The sequence below is a fragment of the Theobroma umbraticum genome, unplaced genomic scaffold, assembly GCF_002168275.2.
Source record: "Theobroma umbraticum cultivar Fairchild unplaced genomic scaffold, ASM216827v3 scaffold_12.1, whole genome shotgun sequence".
Lineage (NCBI taxonomy): Eukaryota > Viridiplantae > Streptophyta > Magnoliopsida > Malvales > Malvaceae > Theobroma > Theobroma umbraticum.
The window spans coordinates 3,608,740-3,634,351 of record NW_018397269.1 but is presented as its reverse complement, the minus strand read 5'-3'; the positions used below and the strand labels follow the sequence as shown (position 1 = coordinate 3,634,351).

General features: G+C 32.2%; 3 protein-coding genes and 1 non-coding gene across 10 annotated transcripts; 3 read left to right on the top strand and 1 right to left on the bottom strand.

Moving 5' to 3' along the window:
- The first annotated feature begins 502 nt into the window (after nucleotides 1-502).
- Nucleotides 503-5,655, top strand: LOC110426070 (5'-nucleotidase / magnesium ion binding protein). 5 transcript variants are annotated; one of them, XR_002446095.2, is made up of 9 exons: nucleotides 503-849; nucleotides 1,079-1,139; nucleotides 1,237-1,369; nucleotides 1,558-1,681; nucleotides 3,625-3,681; nucleotides 3,786-3,882; nucleotides 4,393-4,647; nucleotides 4,781-4,841; nucleotides 5,259-5,331. XR_002446095.2 is itself a non-coding variant. In XM_021441146.2 (9 exons), coding segments are annotated over exons 1-9 (984 nt in total). In that variant the 5' UTR covers nucleotides 503-537; the 3' UTR covers nucleotides 5,260-5,655. The 5 variants fall into 5 exon arrangements, 4 of the variants coding, with proteins under 4 accessions (XP_021296821.1, XP_021296820.1, XP_089641299.1 ...); XM_021441146.2 differs by having other exon boundaries at nucleotides 4,393-4,530; nucleotides 5,259-5,655; XM_021441145.2 differs by having other exon boundaries at nucleotides 4,393-4,600; nucleotides 5,259-5,655.
- Nucleotides 5,656-7,630: 1,975 nt separating this feature from the next.
- Nucleotides 7,631-10,725, top strand: RGTB1 (RAB geranylgeranyl transferase beta subunit 1). Of its 2 annotated transcripts, XM_021440899.1 has the most exons (10): nucleotides 7,631-7,982; nucleotides 8,252-8,305; nucleotides 8,399-8,549; nucleotides 8,678-8,794; nucleotides 9,002-9,068; nucleotides 9,158-9,306; nucleotides 9,480-9,613; nucleotides 9,709-9,722; nucleotides 9,789-9,883; nucleotides 10,482-10,725. In XM_021440899.1, exons 2-10 carry the CDS (start codon nucleotides 8,252-8,254, stop codon nucleotides 10,574-10,576), a joined length of 876 nt encoding a protein of 291 aa, XP_021296574.1. In that variant the 5' UTR covers nucleotides 7,631-7,982; the 3' UTR covers nucleotides 10,577-10,725. The 2 variants fall into 2 exon arrangements, with proteins under 2 accessions (XP_021296574.1, XP_021296573.1); XM_021440898.1 differs by having other exon boundaries at nucleotides 7,635-7,982; nucleotides 9,709-9,883.
- A 932-nt stretch (nucleotides 10,726-11,657) lies between these two features.
- LOC110425853 (uncharacterized) lies at nucleotides 11,658-18,180 on the bottom strand. 2 transcript variants are annotated; one of them, XM_021440915.2, is made up of 4 exons: nucleotides 17,811-18,180; nucleotides 17,268-17,581; nucleotides 15,482-15,720; nucleotides 11,658-12,277 (listed from the first exon to the last, which is right to left on the bottom strand). In XM_021440915.2, exons 2-4 carry the CDS (start codon nucleotides 17,491-17,493, stop codon nucleotides 11,930-11,932), a joined length of 813 nt encoding a protein of 270 aa, XP_021296590.1. In that variant the 5' UTR covers nucleotides 17,494-17,581; nucleotides 17,811-18,180; the 3' UTR covers nucleotides 11,658-11,929. The 2 variants fall into 2 exon arrangements, with proteins under 2 accessions (XP_021296590.1, XP_021296589.1); XM_021440914.2 differs by having other exon boundaries at nucleotides 17,268-17,523.
- Nucleotides 12,646-12,770, top strand: LOC149526583 (U11 spliceosomal RNA). The gene has a single exon (XR_016351885.1). It is a non-coding gene; the product is annotated as a U11 spliceosomal RNA (small nuclear RNA).
- Nucleotides 18,181-25,612: the final 7,432 nt, after the last annotated feature.

The window sequence follows — 25,612 nt, the reverse complement described above, 5'->3', positions numbered from 1 at the left end:
TTAAAATAAAATATTTTTATCTTTTAAATTTTGATCAAAATTATATATAAATTCATTAATTTTAAAAATAAACACTTTGTGAATACTATTAATAAAAATTATAAACAAATTAAAATATATTTTTTATTAATTTAAAAAATTATTATTATAGTTTTTAAAAAAATATATAATGCACTTCTCCGACTCCTCAAGAAAGGGGAGCTTCAGTAATCCTTAGATGGGGAGGTTTTTTTTATTAAATTAATAAATTAATAAAATTATATGATAATAATTTTAAAAATTAATTAAAAATAAAATTATTTTTTTATTTTAACATATTATTAAATTGACGAAAAATATCTTTTAAAAGAAGAAGCGTTTAATTTAAAATTAATAAAATTTTATACAATCTATTCAAAACTCAAGGGTAAGATATTTTAGCATTGTTTTTATTAGATACTAAATATTTTATGACAAAAACTTGTCAACTTTAATATTTATTTATTTATTTATTTAAAAAAAAAAAACAAGTTGCGCTCAGAGTCTCTCGAGTCTCAAATGAGTTACCGGCTCCGAGGCAGCAGCATTGTCAACATTGAGTGCGTTGCCCTCTCCAAACTCGGCTTCTTCCATAATTCAAGGCAACTCCCCTCCCCATTTCTTTGTCTCCCTTCATTCTTCTCACCCCTCATTCCGTTCTTCCTCTCCGCCGTCGTCTTTCCTAGGGTTTGGTGTCGCAGTCAAAATAACAAGACCAAAATGGACAAGGAGGAGGATCGTCATCTCTCGAAATTCACTGTCATTAACGATCCTGTATCACTCAACCACAAGATTGCCGCCATTCGCAGTGCCGGCCCTTCTAAACTCCAGGTTCTTTCAATTTGTTTTTCCCTTGTTTTACATTTCCTTGATTGCAGTTTCCCTTCCTAGTTTTTCTATTTTCATTTTGTTATATAAATTTTTAATATGAAAAAAAATAAATCATTTTGCTTCTATGGAAACTAATTATGTTATAATTGGTGTTACATTTTAACTATTTACCAAAAACAGCAATTGAATTGAGTTCATTTGGTTCTTAATATGAGAATTTGAGTCTCAGGTGATTGCAGATTTTGATGCGACATTGACGAGGTACTGGATCAATGGGCAGCGTGGCCAAAGTAGGTTCACCGCGGTTCTATCTTTATGTTATGATCATAAGCTGTCTAAGGATTTTTGGTTTTCATTTTTTTTTTTCATCTAATATAACATGTATAGGCAGTCATGGCCTTTTGCAGCAAGGAAACCCCGAGTTTGATGCCAAGAGACGAGCATTAGTTCAATACTATCATCCATTAGAATTCTCTCCAACAATCCCAGTTGAAGAGAAAACCAAGCTCATGGAAGAGTGGTGTGTTCCTCAATCATCCAGTGTTTTAGTGGCTTATAAGCATGGGAATGATAGGAATGGTTCATTCATGTTGGTTGTGAATTATTCGTTGTTAATTTAAATAAGGACATGAAAAACCCTTAGTGTTGCATCATCTGGATTTCTGTTATGTTTTGAGTAACTAATGCTATTGATTCTATCCCTTGTAGGTGGGGAAAAACGCATGGTCTTCTCATTGAAGGAGGCCTTACATATGATGCAATAAAGAACTCTGTTGCTAATGCTAATATTGCCTTTAGAGATGGTGTAGTTGAACTCTTTGAGTTTTTGGAGGTGCCTCTCTATCTCAATGATTTTTTGGTTATTTTCTTTTTAAAGTCCATTTGGGAACTCACATTTGACAAGAAGGGATCTAGATTTCAAGTGTGGCATAAATTGTGTGGTTATACTCATGAAAATTTTATTGATACGTTTAAATTTATGATTTTTGTTACATCATTATGGAGAGAATTGAAATTACGTAGATAGAATAGTAATTTCATATGCATTTCCCTCTACTCTTTTAAATAAATAGGTAGAGTGAATCTTTATTGATTTTTATATGATGGCTAGTGGCTATACACACTTCTACAGTTTTATGAAAAACCAAATCCAAATACACTCTCCCAAATACTTGTTTGAAAAGAAAATTAAGAATCATGGAACGTGTGAAACAATGAGCAGAAAATTTTAATGCAATATTTTATTCAAAATATTATATTTGTGCATTCTTATGAAGAAGTACTGTAGATAGTATCATCAATTTTACAATCCAAAACCTAAAAAGAGGAAAGGAAGGAGGAAAAAAGGAACTGGACAATGAGTGTAGATATAGGAGCAAACTAAGGAGAAATTTGGAACCATGAAAACAATGTCTTTTCATCCATAATTTCATTACACTGAAATTTCCCTTACTCATTATCACACTGGTATGGTAAAAGTGCCCTCCAAGGTACCTGATTATTACCAACTCCAACATTCCTATCCCTTCATCCTGTCCCTTGAATTTTTTATCCACAGCAACTTATTGTATAACTGGTAAATACCAAAGACCTCAGCTAGTGAAAAACAGGAAGTTATTTTCCCTGCGAAAAAACTATCTAAAGAGGATTTCCTTTCTCTTTTTAAATTCATAGCTGTTACAGTGCTACCTCCATTATATATTTTAACTGTGTTGAAAAGTTCATTATGCAACATGCTCTAGTTCACTGATAAGGATGATAGTGTTGGAGTGAGGGCTATTTTATAACACTTAAGAATGACAAGAAAACCATCAAGGGGCTCTATATCATTATGTTCATCAGAATGCCAATTCCATTTCTTTATATCCCTTTAGTGTCATCAACATAACGATGTAGGACCATGTCTCCATTGCCTACTTAGGGATTATGGTGAAAGACATGAAGAGGGGTTTATAAGGTTTATGATAGGAATTAAGGTTAGGGTCTGGGAATCAATTTCTCAAAAGTGGGTTATAATGTCATGGAAAGATTGCAGGAATCTTCTGACAACAGTAGAATTAGAATGAAACAAGTTTATTGATGTTGTTCTTGTGCCATGGATAGTGACTTGAAGCACTATAGCAATAGAGAGAAGAATGAAGAGAGGAGATAACCAATCACTGTATCAAAAATTCTCCAAAAACCCTCCAATTTTACATCATAAAAATTTAACTCCACTAGTCTAGGGAAAACTGATATAGATAGGCACACAATAATTTGTCTGTGTTGGACTAGGATTTCTAAAAACATTATAGCTAGGAAAAATTACTCAACTGATATAAACTAAAGACCACATAAAAGCCCTAAGTAAGGCCCCAAATGGACCATGAATAAAGCTGATTCTGGGAAAACAGAACAATTGAACCTATGGAGCAGGAATTGGAAAATACTGTTCTGCCTCATACATGAAAATAGCTAGAGTTTATATAATAAAGTTTTAAATTGCTGGTACTGAAATTTTATATTTGAGAGCAATAAAATTCCTTCTTCTTTGGTTGTGTCACATAATAGGCATCAATGCTAGTCTCTTTGATCTGTTTTTGTAGATAAATTGCTAAAAATCATTTTATAGTGGTCCAGAAATTGAAATGGAAAGGAGAAACAGGGAGGTTTCTGATAAATTTAAATTCTTTTATACCTATGTATGAATGTATGTATGTGGGTGTTTGTTTGTAAGGTTAGGTTATTTTTAATCCAGTTCTGCCTTAGTTTCATAGTTAGCTCTGGAATATGCAGGAGAGAGATGTGCCAGTTCTCATATTTTCAGCAGGGCTTGCAGATATTATAGAGGAGGTTAGTCAGGCAAAACGTGCTTTGTTGTGGTTATGTATCAGAACAAGTAGCTTATTAGCCATTGATTTATGATCTAATCTGCACCTTATGCATTGTTGTATCAGGTCCTGAGGCAGAAAGTTCACAGATCTTTTACGAACATTAAGATTGTCTCAAACCGGATGGTGTTTGATGACTGTGGTTGCCTTGTGTCTTTCAAAGGTATCCTTTATTTACATTATCCTCAGCTGATATTTTCCTGCTAATACATTAACAAATGTTATTGGCTTCTCTGCCTAATGTTGTAGTTTTCCATTTGTTCAAGAATATCTTTGATTCATATTTTCGATTAATTTGTTCACTCTGGCATTTTCTGGTGCCATTTCTTTAATTTGCATTTATCACTTGGGCTTTTACCACCTACTTGAGTCTTGACAAATGCCAGTGCAAGGGGAGGTGTCATGTTTTATGAAGTTGACAACTATAGGAAGAGTCCTATGGGGTTAAGTTATGGTTCATATATTATGCAAGATATCCTTTTTTTTTTTTTTCTATTCTTGTGGAATACTTGATTGATATAGTTATTGAATTTTGAGAAAAACTATCTTGTCATCTTGTACATTCATGCAGCATGTTGTTTTTGCAATATGGTGCAGATAATTTTTAATGACCATGATAATTGCTCTATATGTTATTTTGTTGAGATTTGCCTTCACACTTCATTATGTACAGGGAAATTGATTCACAGTCTGAATAAAAATGAGCATGCTCTTGATATGGCTGCACCTCTTCATGATCAATTGGGTGATATTGATGGACCAGTTACTGACAATGCCTCAGTGAAGCAGAGGACTAATGTGCTACTTCTAGGTGATCATATTGGTGACTTGGGAATGTCTAATGGCTTGAATTATGAGAATCGAATATCTGTGGGGTTTCTGTAAGTAAAACACTATTGTGAGCTCTTCATACTCATATATCTGTTCTGTAAGTAAAACACTATTGTGAGCTCTTCATTTTATCTTTTTCATTTTCTCATTGATACTCTGATTCTACTTTGTCTTCAAGAACAATTTTGATAACTTTCTTGGGAAGAATTTATATATCAAATGCATTTCAGGAATGACAACATTGAGAGGAATCTTGAGAGCTACCGCAATGCCTTTGACATTGTTTACTTGGTAAGTCAAATGTTATTAGGTTGCATCCCCCCTGCTGTCTCTCTCTCTCTTATTATTTGAGTTCTAAACCTGGTTGTTATAAGAGCCTAGGAGCTAGTCCCACTCATATATATCACTGGACTGCTCAATTAACAATTTCGGTATGATTTCCTCACTAAAATCAAACATGAAAGAGTATTTTTGTGAGTTTTTGGGGAGAGATCAATCTGTCCTTACAGCACTAGTATGTTGCCCATAAGGCTGTGTCCTCATGTGATCTAGCTGGTTCCTTCCGGTACCCAAGTGCAAAACCATTGTCTCTAAGTAAATTCTAGAGTCCGATGTCTTTTTGTAAGAGGAATGAGAAAAGTTTTTTTTTCTTTTTGGGGCAGGTAGCAACTCAATTGCTAATTGCTAGTCATGTTACTATTTTTGCAGAATGACACACCAATGTGGGGAGTGGTGAAGCTTGCAACTGAGCTGTGTTCTGTTGAGTGTTGATTGATTGGCATTGGATGTGCTATTATTTGGCTCATCTCTTGATTGAAGATTTGGATGTATCCAAAATTGAGTCCCATCAAGACTTTGACATGTCAAGTTCATTATTCTCAAGCTTAGCAATATGGCCTAGCTCAAGACATCTACTAGAACAATTTCATTAACTTTTTGGTGATTACTACTTTCCTATAACATATGCATTTACTCCATGGAAGAGTATGTCAAGCACCACAAAGGTAATGGGTGGGAGAAAGAAAGGATTTTTCTTGGCATATTGGCTAAAAAAACTCTTTAAATTGTTTAAAAAATTTTAAATAAATTTTTTTATTACACTCAATCATATTCTTTTCTTTTGTTTAAAACCAAGTAAGCAAGCCTTTATGATTAATGTTTGATAAATTGTTGTTTGTTAAAATATAACTTATCATTTCATAAAACATAGAATTGACGTGATATGTTGATATGTTATCATGATGATAATGTGATCATACGACTTTTTCACCATCTTAATGTAATGTTAGTTTCATGTGGACATAAAACAATAATTGGTATTTTAATCAATAATAATTAGTCTATCTTTAATAATAAGAATATATTTCATCTAAAATAAAAATATAAAAAATTAATTGAAAACAATTAAAAATAAAAGTTTATTTAAGTTTTTTAATAATTCAAGAGTTTTTAGTAATGTTACATTTTTTTTTTTTTTGGTTTTTACATGTGAAAAAGTCAACCGGGGAGTGGAGGAATTCTTGCTAATGTATGGGATTACACTTATCGCAACAACTCTATTAATGTTTTTTTTTGGTTAAAATTGACATTTTTCTTAATTTGTAAAAAGTATATAATTAGAATCCAATTAAAAAATACAAATCAATATTCAATTTTTGTTGCATGAACTTATGGTTATAAACTTTTATCTCACTATAATTATAATAATTAAATTTAAAAATGAATGAAATTGAGTTCAATATAAATAATAGAGCAATAACCGAATTATCTATGTTTGTGGAAATGTTCATCAATATTTCTTAATCCGATGCTCTACATTATTCAATTTGATTAAATAAGATTAAAGTACTTTATAATCGGACTTGAATTGTAAAAATATTATCTATCATTAGTTTGGATAGTGATTTTAGATATTCATTATTTGAATTTGATAATAAATAATAATTTTTAATATTATATATTAGTTTTTTACATATTATTTTTATTTATAAATTCTTTATAATTAATATAATATTTATTAAAATTCATTAATTGTTATAAATATGTCTTTAAACTTCAATTTTTTTGTGAACTAATTTTAATTTTTTTATTTATTTTGCATTAATAAATAATAATATATCTAAAAATTATTTTAATCAAATATTTAATGAGTAGTGTCTAAGTTCGAATAACAATTCAAAATTTTATTTAAATATATATAATGATTAAATGTTTAATCAAGATATGTTCAATAAGTAGTGAAAGACTCATATTTATATATCTAAGACCTATCCCATTTTTTACTAAGGTAAGATTTGTGATATTTTATCCCAACTAATTATACAACAATATTGATGTGGGAGCCGTGACACCTCGCTTTACTAAAGTATTGATTTTTTTATAAAAATAATTTTAAATTACATAATATTATAAAAGAAAAAATAATAAAAAGAGTAATTTTAAATTTGAAAATACTATAAATAATAGTACTAATAATAAATTAATAACAGTTATTTTAAAATATCAATGTTTTAAAATATTTTCTCATATCTTACTAGGTAAAATTTTGGTTTAAATATTTTTAATTTTTAAAAACATTTGATTTTTTATAACTTAATATATACTAATATTAATATAATAATATTTTGTTAATTACGATAATTCTAATAGTAAAATAAAATTAACATTAAGAAAATGTAATATATTGAAAATAATTATTCATAAGTTACATAATTTATATAATAAAATTATCAAAATAAAATGAATATTTTTTAAAAAGTCAAAATCAAATAAATATTAATTACATTTATTAACATTTTTTTAATTTTAATGAGGAAATTTTGTAAATTATCTTCAATTTTAATTATTATTTTTTTATCTTATGCCTTTGTAAGCATTTAGAATTAATCCACCTTATGGAAATAATTTTGGAAGTTATTATTGACTTTATTCAATTCATTGTTTCATTTTTTATTACTTATAAAAAAAATTGTTTCATTTTTTATTCTTATCACTTTTTAAAGTAATTTCATAAATTTAAATTCAGGCATCACCTCTTTTTTTTCTTCTTTTTGTATCCATAAAACGACGTGGTTTTGTTTTTCCTATAAGCATAGCAGACAACCCCATTTTCTTTTGTTCAATTTTGCACTCCTCTCCTCCTTCTCCCACTGACCCTAGCGGCAGAACCCTTTCTCTAAATCCTCTCTCTCTTACTCGGTCCCTGGCGCCGTCGCGTTCTCCGGCCTAGGCCCTTCCGGCAGCGGCTCCCTCTGTCTTTCCCTTTCCTCCGTTCTTCTCTTCTTTACACCTCCCTTCTGCCGCCAGTTTCCTCTCTTTCTAAAAAAGCCTAGCCACCGTTGTCTCCTTCACTCTAAAAACTGTATAAATACCTCGAAATCTATCCTATCCGGATCACCCACCTTCTCTCTCCCTAACAATCCATTCAATCAGGTAATTTTAATTCAATAATTCTCATATAATTTTAATTCAATAATTCTCATATAATTTTAATTTCGTTTGTATTCTTCATGCATTCGTGTTTCTTTCTGATCTGAAAAATAAATAATCTTTGCTCAATTTAAATAAATAATCTTGCCTACAAGCTTTCTGCTAATCTTTTGCTACCTTACCGCTTCAATTCATTGTTTTATTATTTTTAATTTCTGTATTTGCATACCCTTTACATATTTAGCTAAATTGATCTGAAAAATGGATGGCAGATGGGAGAACTGGCAGTTGAAAAACATGTTGAGTATATTTTAGCTGTTGAAAAGGTAGGTTTCAAACTCACTAATTTTTAACATTACAGTTATATATATATAAGTTCAACATCTCAAGTTGATTACTTTGGGGTTGATTATTGTTAGAGAAAGGATAGTTTTGAATCGGTGGTGATGGACCATCTAAGACTGAATGGGGCATATTGGGGATTAACAACCTTGGATCTTCTAGGGAAGCTTGATAGTGTCAATGCAGATGAAGTTATTTCATGGATTATGAAATGCCAACATGAATCTGGTATATCTTAAAGCTTAGTTTTTTTATTGTTTAATTATTACTAGTATTGTTTATAAGTTGAAAGAAATCTAGATTTAAGATAATTGGGTCGTAAAATGAAACAAGTTTGATGATGCTTTCTTGTACAGGTGGTTTTGCTGGTAATATTGGGCATGACCCGCATATACTGTATACTCTCAGCGCTGTGCAAGTGCTGGCCCTTTTCAACAAACTAGATGTTCTTAACATTGACAAAGTTGCAACTTGTATCCTTTCATATATTCTTTGGATGACATTGTTCTCTCTTTTACTAAAGAGTTTCTATTATGATCATCCATTTTTTGGAGCTGCTTTAAAATAGTTTGCATAACTTTAATTGATTTTATTCCCAATTTAGTTGACTCGTCACTGTTGGCTGTGAAAATATAAAGTGCTTTCATGTACTTCTTGCTTTACTTAAATCACTAAGTTAGATATCACTGGGCTGCAAAATGAAGATGGATCCTTTTCAGGAGATATGTGGGGTGAGGTGGACACACGGTATGTGCTCTTCTTGGATCATATGTTATATCTGCGTCTCTTTCCTTTTGATTCATTATTTTTAGACCAAATTGATTTTCTTGGTTTAGGTTCTCTTATATTGCCATATGTTGTCTTTCAATATTACGTTGTCTGGATAAAATCAATGTGGAGAAGGCCGTTAATTACATTGTGAGTTGCAAAAACCTGGATGGTGGCTTTGGATGCACACCTGGTGGCGAGTCTCATGCAGGGCAAAGTATGTTAAGAACATTGGCCATATGTATTTGTACATTTTTACTTGCATATTGCATAGTGAAGATTGCTAATTTCTTGATTTTAGTTTCATTTAACCACGAGGTTAAAGCAAAGCACTGTATTAAGAATGAAAATCTTTGTTGAAACCTTTTACTTTGTGCATAATGACTGCAGTTTTCTGTTGTGTGGGTGCTCTTGCTATAACGGGATCTCTGCATCATGTTGACAAGGACCTTCTTGGGTGGTGGTTATGTGAGAGACAAGTTAAATCTGGAGGTCTTAATGGCCGCCCTGAGAAACTTCCTGATGTGGGTATTTCTCTTAAATTGTAGACAAAAAAATTGTTTTCTGCAGTAATGTTCTTCTGGCCCCTTCTCACCGTAATGTGGTTGTATCCTTTTAGGTTTGCTACTCATGGTGGGTTCTTTCTAGCTTGATCATGATTGACAGAGTTCACTGGATTGACAAGGAAAAACTTTTTAGGTTCATCTTGGACTGTCAGGATGTAGAAAATGGTGGAATTTCAGATAGACCAGATGATGCTGTTGACATCTTCCATACATATTTTGGAGTTGCTGGTATCTAATAGCTTCTTTTTGCTTTTTCTAACTTGCATAGTTGCGTTCAGATTTTGCAGTTTTTCCATATTCCCATATTTACTGGTCATACAGGAATCTGTTGTAGACTTGGAATTTATGTCATTGAAAAACATGTTTTTCTATTAGTTTCTCTGTTGGATTTTTATTTAACAGTATTGATGTGTTGAGGCGTTAAGGACTGTTCTACATAACAATGCCATGTACCCCCTTCCCCACTAGAGGGCATCTAGGCTGTAAGGAGTGTCATTTATAATTTCAAACCAGCCCCCCTAGAGGGCATCTATGCTGTAAGGAGTGTCATACATAATCATGCCATGTAGAATGGTTTGGACCACCCCACCCCCACCCCGTGCACACACAGAGTCATGTTAACCTTTAGTTGAATGGTAGTCATTTTCTTAATTGTTTTAATTGGGCTTTGTTGCTATTATGTAGTGAACTCTTCACATCTGCTCTGTCAGACTGTACCTTTGTTGTTTGCTTATGTACTAGTATTCTACCAGATTCGCGGTTATGGTTTTACTGTTTTTGTGAATTCTGCGTGCATAACTCTGTTCTTGTTTGTTATTTGTTGTAGGACTTTCACTTCTCGAGTATCCAGGATTGAAAGCCATTGATCCGGCTTACGCATTGCCTGTTGATGTCGTAAACAGAATATTCTTCGGCAGATAATTGACGCATCTAAATGGTGTTGCTTTACTTTGTTCCATGTTTTTGTACCATGACACCACACATTCATTTTCTGAATGCTTAAAAAGTTCAGATTGCCTTGCTGTGTTGAGTTTTTTGATATTTAAATCTACAATAAAACCTTATCAGTATTTGTTCTCACTTACATGGCATGTAAATATTTGTTTTTTATTTATTTTTAAATAATAAGCATATATCTATAATCTTTATCTATATTATGAAATTATATGTACATATATTTGATAGGTATGACAGATAACTTGTGATAGTGTTGAATGTCAACTAAGACTTGGTTAAGCTTAATGCTAGTTGTGTTTTGTGTAAAGCAATGTAGAAGCTCAAATCAAAGTATTGTACTCTCATAGATATAACAATTATCAATGAATGAAAATAAGCAAATCCTGTGTTGTGATAACTTTATTTAAGTTTAGAGACTTTTTGGGTATTTAAGTCTAAATATTAATAAGATTTCTTGAATCTGTGAATAAAAATTTTAATCGCATTTTATGACTTCTATTAAAAAAATAGTTTCTTAATTCTAATAGTATTTAATCATTTATTGATTAATATTTATAAAATTTTAAGTGTATATAAAATCATTTATTGATTAATATTTATAAAATTTTAATTATAGATAATTGAAATATTAATTATCTTTTTATATTTAATTGTTTAACTTTTAGAAACATTTATAATTTTATATATAAAGTAGTCACTCCAATGATACCACTTATGATGGTCATAATTGCCAGAAACATTAAGAAAAGAAAAAGGTTTTATGAGCAGTTACAGCACAAGGTTTAACCCTGACAACAATGTCATGTTCTGAATGAGTTACTGTTAAGACTTGATTCTCCTATCTGCCTTTGTATCCTTTGCCTTTTGTAGCTATCAATCATCATGTGAGAAAAGATATGAGAACCTCATGCAGAAGGAAAAATGTGCTTGGAAATAAGACCAACTAAAGTCTTTTAGGAAAGTTGACATGTACACAATTATTTTAGTATAGAAGGGAGGAAAAAGAATGCCTAGTAGAAACAGATTGAAGTCAACATTTCATCACTTTCAAACAATCTCCATTTTATTGTCTTTGCTTTGCTATTGACCTGTTGTAAGTTATACTTAGACAAATTGGAGCTTCAAAGCAACAAGCATCCATATTTACAACCAAAGCTTGAACCAGCAATTTTCTGGGTTTTCAATGGCAATTAGATCATGATATTACCAGACAACGGACACAAGCATAGAAGATGGATAGAAAAAAGGATCTTTGAGAGGGGGACGAAAATTGCACGGTGGTGTGCTGATGCAAACAAAAGTAGGTTTGAACTCTCATTAGAAATACTGGGCACTAGTGTTGTTGAAATGGCCTTCTGGGTACGGAACCCTTACCTCAGATCCTTGCATCGTTTGGCCAGCATTAAATTGAGATTGGTCTCTATATGAGTCAAACTGACCAGTTGTATGACCACGAGTTTCTCCACCAGCGGCTGCAACCGCTGTGCCACCATAGCCACGACCATCTTGCAAGCCAGAATTTGGATGAGAGCTGATTCCAGCTTGCTGGTATTGATGTAAACGAGCTTGTGATTCCTTGCGGAGGACTTCCTCTCTTCTATTGGTGTGTTGAGCTCTAAGTGCTGATAGCTTTTCTTGGTACCTAGTATTGATCTCCATTATTTTCTGAAGTTGCGAAATAAACTGAAGCATTAATGCTTTGCATTTAAAACAAATCATGCAAAAGGATTAAAAATCTCATAACTAATTATTACTGGTTTCAAATAGATAGCACAAATAACAACAAATTTTCATAATTAAAATAAACTATATACCATCCAATAAAACAAACACAGTAAGTGGCAAAGGGTGCTCTGAGTCCTGAGTATGTGAGACTGCATTCTCCAGGTTGTGTCCCTTTTGACAACTAAAGATTTATTTAAAAGGAAAATGAGAGAAGGTATACTGGAATGGTAGGTCTTAAACTGCTAGCCTGGTATAATATCATGAATTGCACATAATGAAATAAAAAAGGTTCAAGCATTAAAAGACGCCAAAACGGTTGGCTAAATGTGCCACGCTCACCCTCATCTGGTGGGTGCTGTATGGCTATCAAGACATATGGCCGACATAATTTGTGGAACCCTAATAGGGTTGGCTTGCTTGGCCGACCCTCTTAAAAAAAAATAAAAAAAAAAGCATTAAAAGATGCCGATTCAACATAAAATTATCTTTTTAACAACATTAAGAGTTCTTCGAAGACTGACTATCCAAACAAAAAAGCTACTCTGGCCATGCTCTAGAGCACTAAATTTCCTAACAAGGAAGACTATCTCCCTAACTTACCCCTTAAGACCTGATATTAGCTCTTGCTATACTGCAAGACCTCACTTTCTAGTCATAATGCAGTCCAACCTAAAGAACCCTCCAACTTCCTCTTGACTATTGCACTGTTAAGTATATCAGAAAAATCAAATGTGATATCAATTAGCCAATAATTAACTGTCCTCAGAAAATTCTAAGTCCACCTTACAATTGGACACTTGTGCTTTCTTGTCATCTGCAACACCATATAACATTGTGAAAGCGTCTCAATTACAAGACACAAAAAACCCCCCAGAAGACAACATTGCATCTCCTATATCATGAAATAATACAGCTAAGAAAGTACTCATGTTGCAATCCAATTCATTTCCATAATACAAATTAACAGTAATTGTTAACCACAAGAGCCGACCAATTGTTTTGCCCAGTCCATATTTCAACCCTATAACTTATCTCTAAATATTCTTCCCTTCAAAAGAAAATTGCCATATCCACCTACCAACAAAACCTGATGACATAGAATGGGGAGAATAAAAAGCATCCAAGCAACTAAATGGTATAAGGATGCTTCTCCTAGCACCCATAAAAGATCTTTATGTAACGTCTATAGGTACCCTGCAGAGAAAAGAAAATAATGAAAGCGACAAGCTTGACCAAATCTTTGCTAGAAGCATTAACCATCCCCCTTGGAACAGCTACTACTTCGTGTGACCATTCAATCTTTTCTCACATCAAGCAACTGAAAGATATTAGGCTCCCTTTGGCACTGGAAACCCATGGGATAAGTTAGGATATCTTCAGTGAGTTCAGCTTATGACCCAGCAGAACGAGCAGATCAACCCAAGCACATTTATGTTTACATGTCAATTGTGGGTTTACTGGTAGCGATGATCTATACCTAAATTCTCAAGCTCCAAAAACCAACCCTCAAAGTATGCCAAATATATGTTTTTTTCCTTCTTTCAGCATCCAACCTAGTGAAGAGGCCCAGCTGGTTAAAGTAACCAATTGACACTTTAGTCCCTTCTATTTTGGAAATTAAGACCTCATACTTCTATGAAATGTGCACTTTTGTAAAATTGTAAACATTGTTAGAACGATTCTGCTAAATTCATGACATCCCATTTTTAAGCTTACATGGCAATCTGATGTGGCATTAATCTATTTATTCAAATAATTTTAAATGGTGAAAAAATTAAAAAGAACAAATTAGCAATAATTTTTTTTTTTCATTTAATTCAAGAAAAAAAAAAGAAACAAAGAGAAAATTAAAGAAAAAACAAAGAGAGAAAATGGGAGGAACCTGAATTTGGGTGAGACAAAGAAGGAGAAATAGTTGGACTAGACTCTCTAACTTCAATTCAGTTGACCAAGTTTGCAGGTCTGGAAAACCATCCAAACTAGGCTTCAGGCAAGCCGTCAAAGAAATTCTTTCAAGAGAAAGAAAAAAAAGAACCAAGTGGTGCAGAGGCACATTAACTCAAAAAGAAAAAAAAAATCCAACTATGTGAAAAAATCAAACCAAGATATGATTCTCATACTTGCTTGTTTGTACTGGGAGAGACCAAGTCACCTTCAGCTCACATTTTGCAATGTAGCATGATGCATTTGGCCATCCACTCTTTCTTCACAATTCTATGCACAAAACCTTTTATTCATTCACCTTACTAGTAGTTTCATCATCCTAAACTTAATCAAAATCAAACTTTTCAGGTTCATCTTGCATGAGATGGGTATAAGTCTTGAATTCTGATTTTGGATGTCTCCAGATGGGTAAGAGGGAAATGAAGAAGGAATGGAGTAACACCAGGCAGATTGACTCTGATCTGTCTCGTACTGAGCAGACCAGTCACCACCTTCACCCTTCCCAATTTCGTCTCCTTCTCACTCTCTCTTCCTTTCCTCTTGTCCATCTGTTTCTCCTTCTTTCTTTCACCAAAACCCAGAATCTACCCATTATCTCCCTCTTCGTTTGTTTCCTTTGTTTTTCATTTTTTTTTTATGAGTGCAATAATTTTCTCTTTTTCTATTTTTTTATCATAAAAAATTAATTATAAACAGGGACCTATTGGATACTCTAATTGGCCAAACCAGAATAGAAAGCCATTACAACACCCACACTAAACTGATATGCATATAAAGCACTTAAAACTTAATATATACACAAAATAAAATAACTTTCTCAAGAAAATTACAATGTTCAGTATGAATATAGCTTCATTCTTCATGCTCAGAAAACAAGAGAGGAGAAGAAAGACGTGCAACTTAATGATGACTAGACCATTACATCATACTAGCAAATAGTAACCGAATACATACAGGTAAATATCATGTTGTATTCTATCTAATTTTATGATTATCTTAGCACTTTGTACAGATCATATTAGCAATTGTTTGCCCTACAACTCTGCTCCAAGCGGTAAAAAGAGAGCAAAGAGGAGACCTTAGGTATTTCTTCCATGTGGTTCACCCTAGGCAGATCTAGATGCAGGAAATTGGGGCTTATTTGTGGGGAAAAGAAAATAGTGAAAGCATTACCTTCTGATTATTTTAAAACATACTGACCTTCTTGTGTCTAGCATTTTCTTTGTCCTCTGTATCACTTTGCTCCTTCACTAACTTCATAATTTCATCATGGAATTTTCGTTCTAGACCTTCAAAAGTCAGTGGTGATGGGTTGTCTTCATATCCGATTTCCATGTCTTGCTCTTGAGACTGAGCGTTGTTTTCTACATTAGCAGAATTCTCTAACGAGTCCAGCGCCTGCCTTTGATAGTAGGATCTTGTGGTATTGAGCCCTTGCACTGAACCATAATAAACATATTTAAAACGGGTAAAAAAGTGTAGATGCAAAACCACTCTAGAGAAGGAACTACCTAGAAAAGGAACAAGGAAAAACAAAAGCACATTTTGATGAAAACACATAGAATTAACCTATGACTCAAAGCCGTTTTACTTAATGATGCAGAAAAGGCAAATAACAAAACCAGGAACACCGGATTTTATTTACAACCATCACCCAATTAAACTGAGAAACAAGTAGTAAATAGCCATAGCAAGGGTTAGACATAGAACCCAAGACAGCCATTAAGGCCCTATGTTGCCATCCCTGCACCTGCTCCTTTAAATTAGGCAGATGTAATCCCAAAAATGGCCCTGCTCTTGCTGAATAAATAAACAAATAATTGATTCTCTTGGTAAATAAAGTAAACTAGTAACTAGATAATAGTCAAAGGCATTATGCTCTAGCAAGAGAGTTCACTCTTTTTGTGCTGATAAAGTTTTGATGCAGGCCATTCCTTGACTGCCATCACTTTGTGTTCAAAGCTGGCAAAAACTGAAACACATCTCAGAAAGTCACAGGGTTGGCATCCAATTTTATTATCTTTTCTTGTTCACATCTCCTTTTCTCTCTATATGAATTTCATTGAAAAGACAAGTTAGGAAAGAGACCAAAGGAGCCAACAATGTAGGCTTCACCAGGTAACATGAATCAACAACCCATTTGACATATAACTTGTCAAAGAGAATTAAAAAGAATTAAGTTCAACCAGTAACAAATTCAATAAAGGACATGAATCTCAACTCTCAAAGCAGTTAACTAAGGGCTGAACTAAAAGAAATGACCTCTAAAGTTTCAAGATGTTCCATCTCTTGTTCTGAATAGAATAAAATGAAACTTTGACTTCATGTGTCACCCTGCATTGATTACCTAAACATTTGAAATAACTCATATTCCCATTAATCGTAATTTTAACTGATTAGCCCTCAATGGTCTGATGACTTCATCCTTGCATACCTATTCAATTCAACAGCAAAACAAAGCCTATGATATATACACACCATGGATGCACCCATTCTAGCTTCTCATATGGCACACCTGCTCTTCATCATATTATCAGACCCACTCTTTCATGTTATAATTAAGTGATTTCTCTCTCTCTCTCTCTCTTTGGTAATTTTCAATACTTTAACACCAAAATGTGAAGGAAGCACACCCTTAGATTTAGGAAGTACACAACAGATGCTCTAACAACAAAGAAACAAGAAATGGAAAAAGGATGCAGGGGAACAAAATGCTAAACACAAAGAGTCAATAAATTCCGGTCACAAGTCAAAAAGAACAAGTGCGTAAAATCTTGTGACCAAGTGAATGAAATTCTTAGCAACCAGATTAATATTGCTAGTAGAATTTTCAATCCTTTCAAATATTCTTAAATATTCAACAATTCCTATTAGCTCGAACGCAAAATGACAGTAAACACAAAAACAACACAATCCACAGCCATAACATCCAAAGCAAGTGTAGTAATATGAATAAAAATATATAACAAAAAGTGCTAGTACTTGCCTTGGTTGAATGCATTGGAGGGCATTTGATTAGGTAGTTTTGGTGCATCTCTGTTCCGTTGCCATTGACCATCTATTCTGGAAAACCTCAATTTTGCATCTTTCTCAACAGGAAAATTGTTCATTGCAGCATTGTGTTGCACTATTCTCTGAGCAGACATGTGCTGCATTTCAGATGTAGCATATGGGTTCACATTGGGATCACCATATGCTGAAGGCCTCTTCATCTTTTATTTCTTTTTCTGTTTCACCAGTGCCTGAGTTTACAAGAACCCAATGACAGGATTCCATTAAAACACATTTGGGAACTACAAACTAAGAAAAACAAAAATTAAATAAATATGATCACCGACTACATAAAAAATAAGAACAATAATTATCCCATCAAACCCATGTTACAAACAATCTTTACTTTGCAAATTGAACTACACAAAGAAAATCAAGAATGAATATTCAAAAAAACAAAGAAAAGAAAGAAAGCAATTAAAGGACATAAAGGGATGGAAAATCATGAAATGGGTGACAAGACGGTGGCGTAGCTTACCTTTTAGCGTGGCTTTTCTGGAAATGGAGCTGAAAATATTTGACGAACAAGGGTCCCGATTGCCAGCCTTCCACTTCCAGTGTCTTTACACTAGCAAGCTCTCTGGTTATGGCTTTGACCCGAAAGCCAACCCGATTTCTTATGAAGTACTTATGCCTGGTAAAGTTGATCAATGTAGGATGGTGTTAATGGACTAATGGCTAAGTTACTCTCCTTTTCTCGTTGACCCTCATAGACTTCAAGAATCAAAAATCTGGAACAAGAATCCAAGACAAAAAACAGACAACAATGAATTTGTAACTGAAAATTGTATTACATCACTTAATCCCATCGCTTGCTATTTTATATCAGTAACTAACTCCATGATTAACAAATTAACATAAATAACAAAACAACCTTCCAACTATGATTAATTTTACTATTTACAGTCTAACTCTGATTAAGTTAATTTTCTCTTGTCATTCACCAACACTTCTTTTACCCTCCTCTCAAGATCTCAAGATGTGTATGGATGTTCCAAATACTTGTCTTGCTCAGTAGAATTGGAATTGGTCAAGCAACAAATCAATCTAGTTATCACTTCTTTTTTTTAATAAAGCGACCGTCCATCTTTATATGTTTTGTAATTTTTTCATGGAAAATAGGGTTTTTAGAAATATTCTTTGTTGATTGATTATCACAGTATAACTCTACAGCATTCGGATGATCAATACCAAAGTTTTTTAACAAAAAAAGACTTCATAACTAGTAGCATGCAACTCTATATTCAACATTTATTGAACTTTTAGCTATAATTATTTGTTTTTTGGATTTCCAACTCACTAATGAGTCTCCAAGACATATTGCATATCTTATCATTGATTTTCTAGTTGTTGGAAAGTCAATCTAGTCACTATTGCAGTATGATTTTAAGTGCATATATGCTGATGATGAAAGTAAAATAACTTGTCCTAGTGAGCCTCTCAAATACTTCCAAATTCTATAAGCAACCAATAAATATAGATTTCTTGGTCTATCCATAAATTGAGACAGAGTTTGATCTCCATATATAATGTTAGGCCTAGCAAATGTTAGATACAACAACTTTACCACTAATTATCTATACATTGAGCAAAACAAAATCATCAACATCGTATGTCTTACGATTATAATCAATTAGTGTAGACGCAAGCTTGGCTTCCAGTAGCCTTTATTCTTCAATTAGATATAGTGCATATTTTCTTTGACACAGCTTAATTCCTTTGTGTGATCTAGTTATTTCTATGCCAAGTATTTAAGAAAATATTTAGACTTTTTCGATGTCTTTCAACTTAAACTTAGATCGTAAAAATTGTTTTGTTTCATTCTCAAAAGTGATAGAAGAACTAGTCACCATAATGTCATCAGCATATACAAGAAAAGCTACAAACTATACCAATGTCTCTACACATTTTGCATGCCATTACCAAGAAGCTTGTTTGAGCAGAACCCTATTAATGACCACACCCTTTTGTCACTAATCTTGCTTTCAACCTCTCAATACTCCCATTAGCATTAATCTTAACTTTGTTCATCCATTTGCACCTGATGGCCTTAAAATCAGAAGGTATTATGTCTATTGTCTAGGTATGATTATCCTTTAAAGCATCTAATTCATCTTTCATAGCATCTCTCCACTAACTATGTTGACTAGTTTGTGACAAAGAATTGGCTTTTGATATTTGGTTAAGGCAACTGTGAAAGTTTTATGACTAAAAGATAATTGTTTAGTAGACAAATGATCACTAATAGTATAGACTTAAGATATTTTGGAGGTTTTCTTATTCTTGTACTCTTTCTAAGTGAAGAATGTGATAAAGATAAAGATGTACTAAGATTAATATGATCATGCTTTAGTTAAGGTAACACAATGTCCTAGTTAAGGTTTATAAAGTTTGGTTCAAGTAAAATAGTGTCTTAGTCAAGATTTAAAGGCTCCAGTTCATGTTGTGATGAACTGAAATTGATAGGAAAGGACTGAATAGGAAATTGAAAATCAAGTAATGGATAGAAAGGTTGTGGTATAGCAAACAAATAGGAATTATGAGATATAGGTACAGCATTTGATAAGAGTTAATTGCCTTGTTGGATATTAAGGTCTTTTTAAAAAAAGGTTGAATGAGGCGGGTACATATATCACTTGAAATTTAGGTGGTGTTTGGTACTTTACAATACAATGTGATTACATATTAGATGATTGCAATGTGATTACATGTTAGGTGATTGCAAGTAATGTACTTGCTGGGAACATAACATTACATTGTTTGGTATATAAACAAAATAATGATTAAAATGTAGGGAAGATAATATTGCAGCGTTTGGTTTACAAGTATTTTGTTGAGAATGTAATGTTAATTTTCAAAATTACCCTTAGTTATTAAAATACAAGTTTAATATATTTATATTTTTTATTATTAATTTTTATATAATACCATCTCTTAAATATATTTTTAATGTCATATATTTTATTTTCATTTATTATTATAATCTTATATATTTTATTTTTAATATATTTATATTTTTTATTATTAATTTTTATATAATATCATCTCTTAAATATATTTTTAATGTCACATATTTTATTTTTATTTATTATTATAATCTTATATTTTTTTATTTCTTTAATAGATTTTTTATATTATATATTTTATTTTAATTTGTTTTACCTATATTATATAAATTTTAATTTTTTTATATTTTATTTTATTTTAATTTTTGATTCTTATATTATATATTTTATTTTAATAATTTTTATTTTAATTATAACAGTATAAAATATTTTTAATAAGGTAATAAAGTTTAAGGGTAAAATTATCTTTAAGAATATTGCAGAGTGCAATATAATGTGATTGCATTGGTTTTGGACTACAATCACATTACATCTCTCGGTTGTAATGTGATTGCATTGCAATCTTACATTGCAGTGGTCTATTGCAAAACAAATACTGTAATGTCATTTAATTAGACACATTGCAGGAAATGTGCTCTCACTTCTCTGATACCAAACGTCAATTACTGTTATCTTGCAGAGGTCTAATGGTGCATAATAAGTGACAGATGGCTTGAATAGTGTTGTCATAGGCTCGCACTTTTTGCTAGGTAGGTTTGAAGTCATAGGTTTGTAGTCCTTAAAGGACATACACCTAGGACAGAACTATCATCTACTAAGTTCATAAAGATGGTCTCATTACAATTTTCAATTGTTAAAAGCAAGGATCTAACATGGTTTGCTTTATTAGCTAGTAAGTATTTCTCTTAAAAAACAATTCCTTCATGATTATTAGTGGTGATGGCTGCAACTATCTCTATTGAATTAACAGTTAGCAAAACTTCCCTTTTGCTCAAAGCCTCAAGAAAAACTTTCTTATGCTCATGAGAAGACGTAATCAAACCCTATATGGACACATTTGCTTGGGTTTTCTCAAGTTGGGCTAACATAACATCATCTTCCTCTTTTAGTCTTTCCTTTTGTCCCTTAGCAAAACCCCTCAAATTCCCTACCTAAATGATCCCTTTCAAGATAAGCATACTTAAAACGATGACCTCCTCTTGTTAAATGTATTAGTTTAGGGCACATCTTTGCTTCTGAATCATCATTGGCTAGTCTTCCCACAAGACCATGGTTTCTACTAGTTAGGTTTTCGTTGTGTTGGTTGTGAGAATTGTTGGTGTAAAGTTGGTTTGAATCTTGAGGATGTTAGTTGATAGTTGAACAACATTTAAGTTAGGTAAACGATTATTGGCAATGTTAGGCTTGGTTTTGTTTTCAACATCAATTTGGTCATAGATAACATTCTAAGCACCAAAATCTACACCTTAATTAATTGGTAATTAAAATTTTAATTTTTTCTTGAATTAAGTAAAATTTTGTTAAGAATCAAGTATGAGGTTCAATTGGTACTTGTTAGTGTCAATTAACTAATGGCCTAGTTGATCGATACTTCCTTTTCCTTTTGTTGATCGATAGGTTAATGTTTAAGATAAATGTGAATCGAGAAAATTTTCTAGTTTTTTCTACACTTCTCACATTCATAGTGTCGATTGAACTAATCCCGATGAATTAGATAAGGAGGAATCTGGCCTAAATTTTGAAAATTGATGAATTTGGAAAATCCAAAGTGTCAATTAACACTCACCTGTTTTCATATAATTTTACATTAATTTTTAACAATTATTTGATGATTTATACTTTAAATGATAATTTTTTTTAAGATTATTTATTTCGGATGATAAATTTTAGATTTTTGTTTAAACCTCAACCATTATAATTCATTCCATTCTATCTCATCTATAAATACACCCTCCATTTCATATTTCTAACACCTAAGGCATTTTGAAATCATCTATTTTTAATCTTAGTGCTCGCTTCTTCCTCAAGACTAAAAGTTTTATGCAGGTTTCATGGCCTAAGAGATCCAAGGGATTTAGAAGAATCAAAACATCCAAAAGGTCCAAAAGATTCGAAAAGTTGAGAAAGTTCCAAAGAATTTAAGAGGTTCTAAAAATCCATAATGTCTAGAAAATCCAAAATGTCCAAATAATTCAAAAGCCCTAAAAGAACCAATAAGCCCATGGTTTCAAACAAAATCCAATCCTAATAGTCTAGACAACCTATATTGAATTCCCAATAGCCTCCATCTCTATCAAATTCAATTATGGCTCATGGCAACTTAAAATTTTGAACTTCGATCCAAGCAAGTTTGTTCCGATAAATCTAAACCCTTAACATGACAAACATGAGACACAACCCATCAATATGAATATTTATCATGTAGACATTAACATGCATGACGATATGCTTCATAAGATTATAATAAGTATAACATGTAGATATGTTATACTTATTAGGATTATTACTATAATATGACATATAGGTGCGCGTTGTTCTTAGGATTGTTAGATTGGTATGCCATCAAAATTATCCTGACAATAGCATGACATTTTTATTATGCCATGATAAAAATATATAAAGATGATAATGGGTTCCCTTTAACAAGGAACTTGTGGGTAGGACTACGCAACCAGTTGGTTGCGATTGCACAATAGATCGGAACCGTTGGTTTCCTTCACAAACTGCTCGATTTTTCAATATCAATTATGGTGTCGATCATGATTGTTGATTAATCCAACACATTGGTTTGATCGCCAAGGGCAATATCTTCTCACCCGAATTGACCAAAAAATTGATTTTTTTTGTAAGGGGAAGAAAATTCCCATTATAGGTCTCATTAAATCCTTTCCCCTTTTTTTCTTATTTCCCTTCCCCCCAAATAGTTGATAGATTTATGGCCTTTCTGTTTTTCAAATTTAAAACCCTAAAATTGAAAGCCTCCCCCCATCTTCACTTGCCATTGTCATCTCCTGCTACTCTATTGTTAACCGTCATTATGTCACATTTGCCCCCCACCAGCCACCTCACTCAACCTTCCTCTTCACTGACCGCCTCTACCTTCCCTTCCTTACCCATTTATCTTCAAGTTTTGTAATGTACCCAATTAGAATCTTTCTCTAGTATGTTTGGTGTGTTCGGTATCTTGATCTTCTGGTTTTGATAATTTTATGTATAGTAATAAAAAAGATATTCATTTTGTTCGTTTACTCATTTTATGTATAGAGACACATATGACCATATCTAAAAGAAGAGGCAAAATATGTGATAATTTACAATACCTATTGTAATGAAAATTACAAAAGTTGCTTCTTGTTTCTATTGCTTGTTGGGATAGGCAACAGTATGTATCAAATACATACATAAATGTACTACATTGCACTGACATCACTTTGGCACCGGTCATTTACAAAAGCATAAGAGAAATTAACATGCGCATTATCATGTTATTATTATTTTTTACTTTAGCATACCAAATTTACCTATATGATGATTTATTTATTTATTTATAGATGCTAAATGAAATTGAGGATATAAATTTGGCAACTAATGAGTCAACATCTACATGTCATGTTGATGTAAGTGCTATTGAAGGTAACACAAGAAGTGAAGCAATAAACTCTAAACTACAGAAGTAAAAAGAACTATCTACGATGTCATCGGTTGTGTGGGAGGACTTTATATAATTTGACGATGAAAAATGTAATTATAAAGCTAGATGTAATCATTGTGGTAAGGTTTATGTGCTGATTCAAAAAAAAATGGAATATCTTCTTCAAATAATTATATTAAAGTTTGTCTAAAGTTAACAATGCCTTATGCTAGTGAGAAGAGCAAACAAATGGAATTAGTTTTTTCATCAGGAGGAGATGGGTCATTGGGTAGTTGGACGTTTAATCAATATCCAATGAGGAGGAGTTTAGTTGAGATGGTCATTTTAGATTAATTGCCTTTTAGATTTGTGGAAGTTAGAGGGTATGGGAATCACATGAAGCAAGCATGTCTTAGATTTCGTATATCATCATGATAGATCGTTGTTAAGGATTTGTTATAAGGTTTATGTTGATGAAAAACCTCATATGAAAAAATTGTTTAGATCATGTCTTTGTATAATATGTTTCATCATACACACATGGATTTTGATACAAAGAATTAATTATTTGTGTTTGACTGCTCATTTTATTGATAAAGATTAAAAGTTGCAAAAAAGGATTTTGAACTTCTATTCTACAAAAGTAAGGTCATTGGAAAAACAATTACTAAATATTTGTTTGAATGGGAGATTCAAAAGATTTTTTTTATTACTATTGATAATGCTAGTTCCAATGATGTTGTAATAGAGCATTTAAAGAAAAAATCTAATGTTGCCGAAGCTAGTATTTTAAGAGGTAGATTTTTTTCATATGAGAGGCATTGCACATATTTTTAATCTTATTGTGATTAATGGATTAAAGGATATCAATGACTCAATTACTCATGTTAGAGTAATAGTGAGATATGTTAGACAATCTCTTGTTAGGTTAATCAAATATAAAGAGTGTGCTGCTAATGTAAGTGTTCATAGTAGGTGTTTATTGTATTTAGATGTGAACATCAGATGGAATTCTACTTTTCTGAAGTTTGATACAGTTGTGAATTTTGAGAAGACTTTTGTATCATTTGAGTATTCTTATAGTAATTACATAAGTGAGCTAGTGAGGATAGAGATGGGGTGCCTAATGATAAAGATTTTTCTTTTCTTGAAAGAATTTTATGATATGAACTGTGAGTGTTTCAAGTGCATATTATGTAATTGCAAATTCTTTTCTTGATTCTATTTCTGGTGTGTATGGCACTTTGATCAACGGCAATAAAGTAATGATGTTGATTTACGGTTTATGGCCATTACAATGAACGATAAATTTGACAAGTGTTGGGAGAATGTGGAAAAAGTGCATGTATGTTTTATTTTATCTTCTTTTATTGAGGCTTAAAGAAAGGGCAAACAATAAAAAGAGTTTTTAAGAATGATAGTATTTCTTTATTAGTCTTGCAAACATCCAAAAAAAACCCCTTCTTTTTACCTTGATAAAATTCTAGGCCACATATTTATAATCATGATACTATAGTTCAAGAATTTGGTAGAATGCTTTAATTCACTAGAGCCAACCATATTTATTGGCCAACTAGAGGAGAAAATTGAATGTGATATATTGATGGAAATTAGGAAGTTAACAAAGTTTGATCACGAAATGGATAGTCTCCATTAATAAACGATTGAAGTAGCCATATGAGAAAATGGAACAGATTAATGCCAAATTAGTAAGACTTTCTAGGGAAAGAAAAAAGAAGAAATAAGGAAATTGTAATGGATTCATCCAAAAAGTATCCTAGAAGCCAAGTAGTAAGGTCCCTA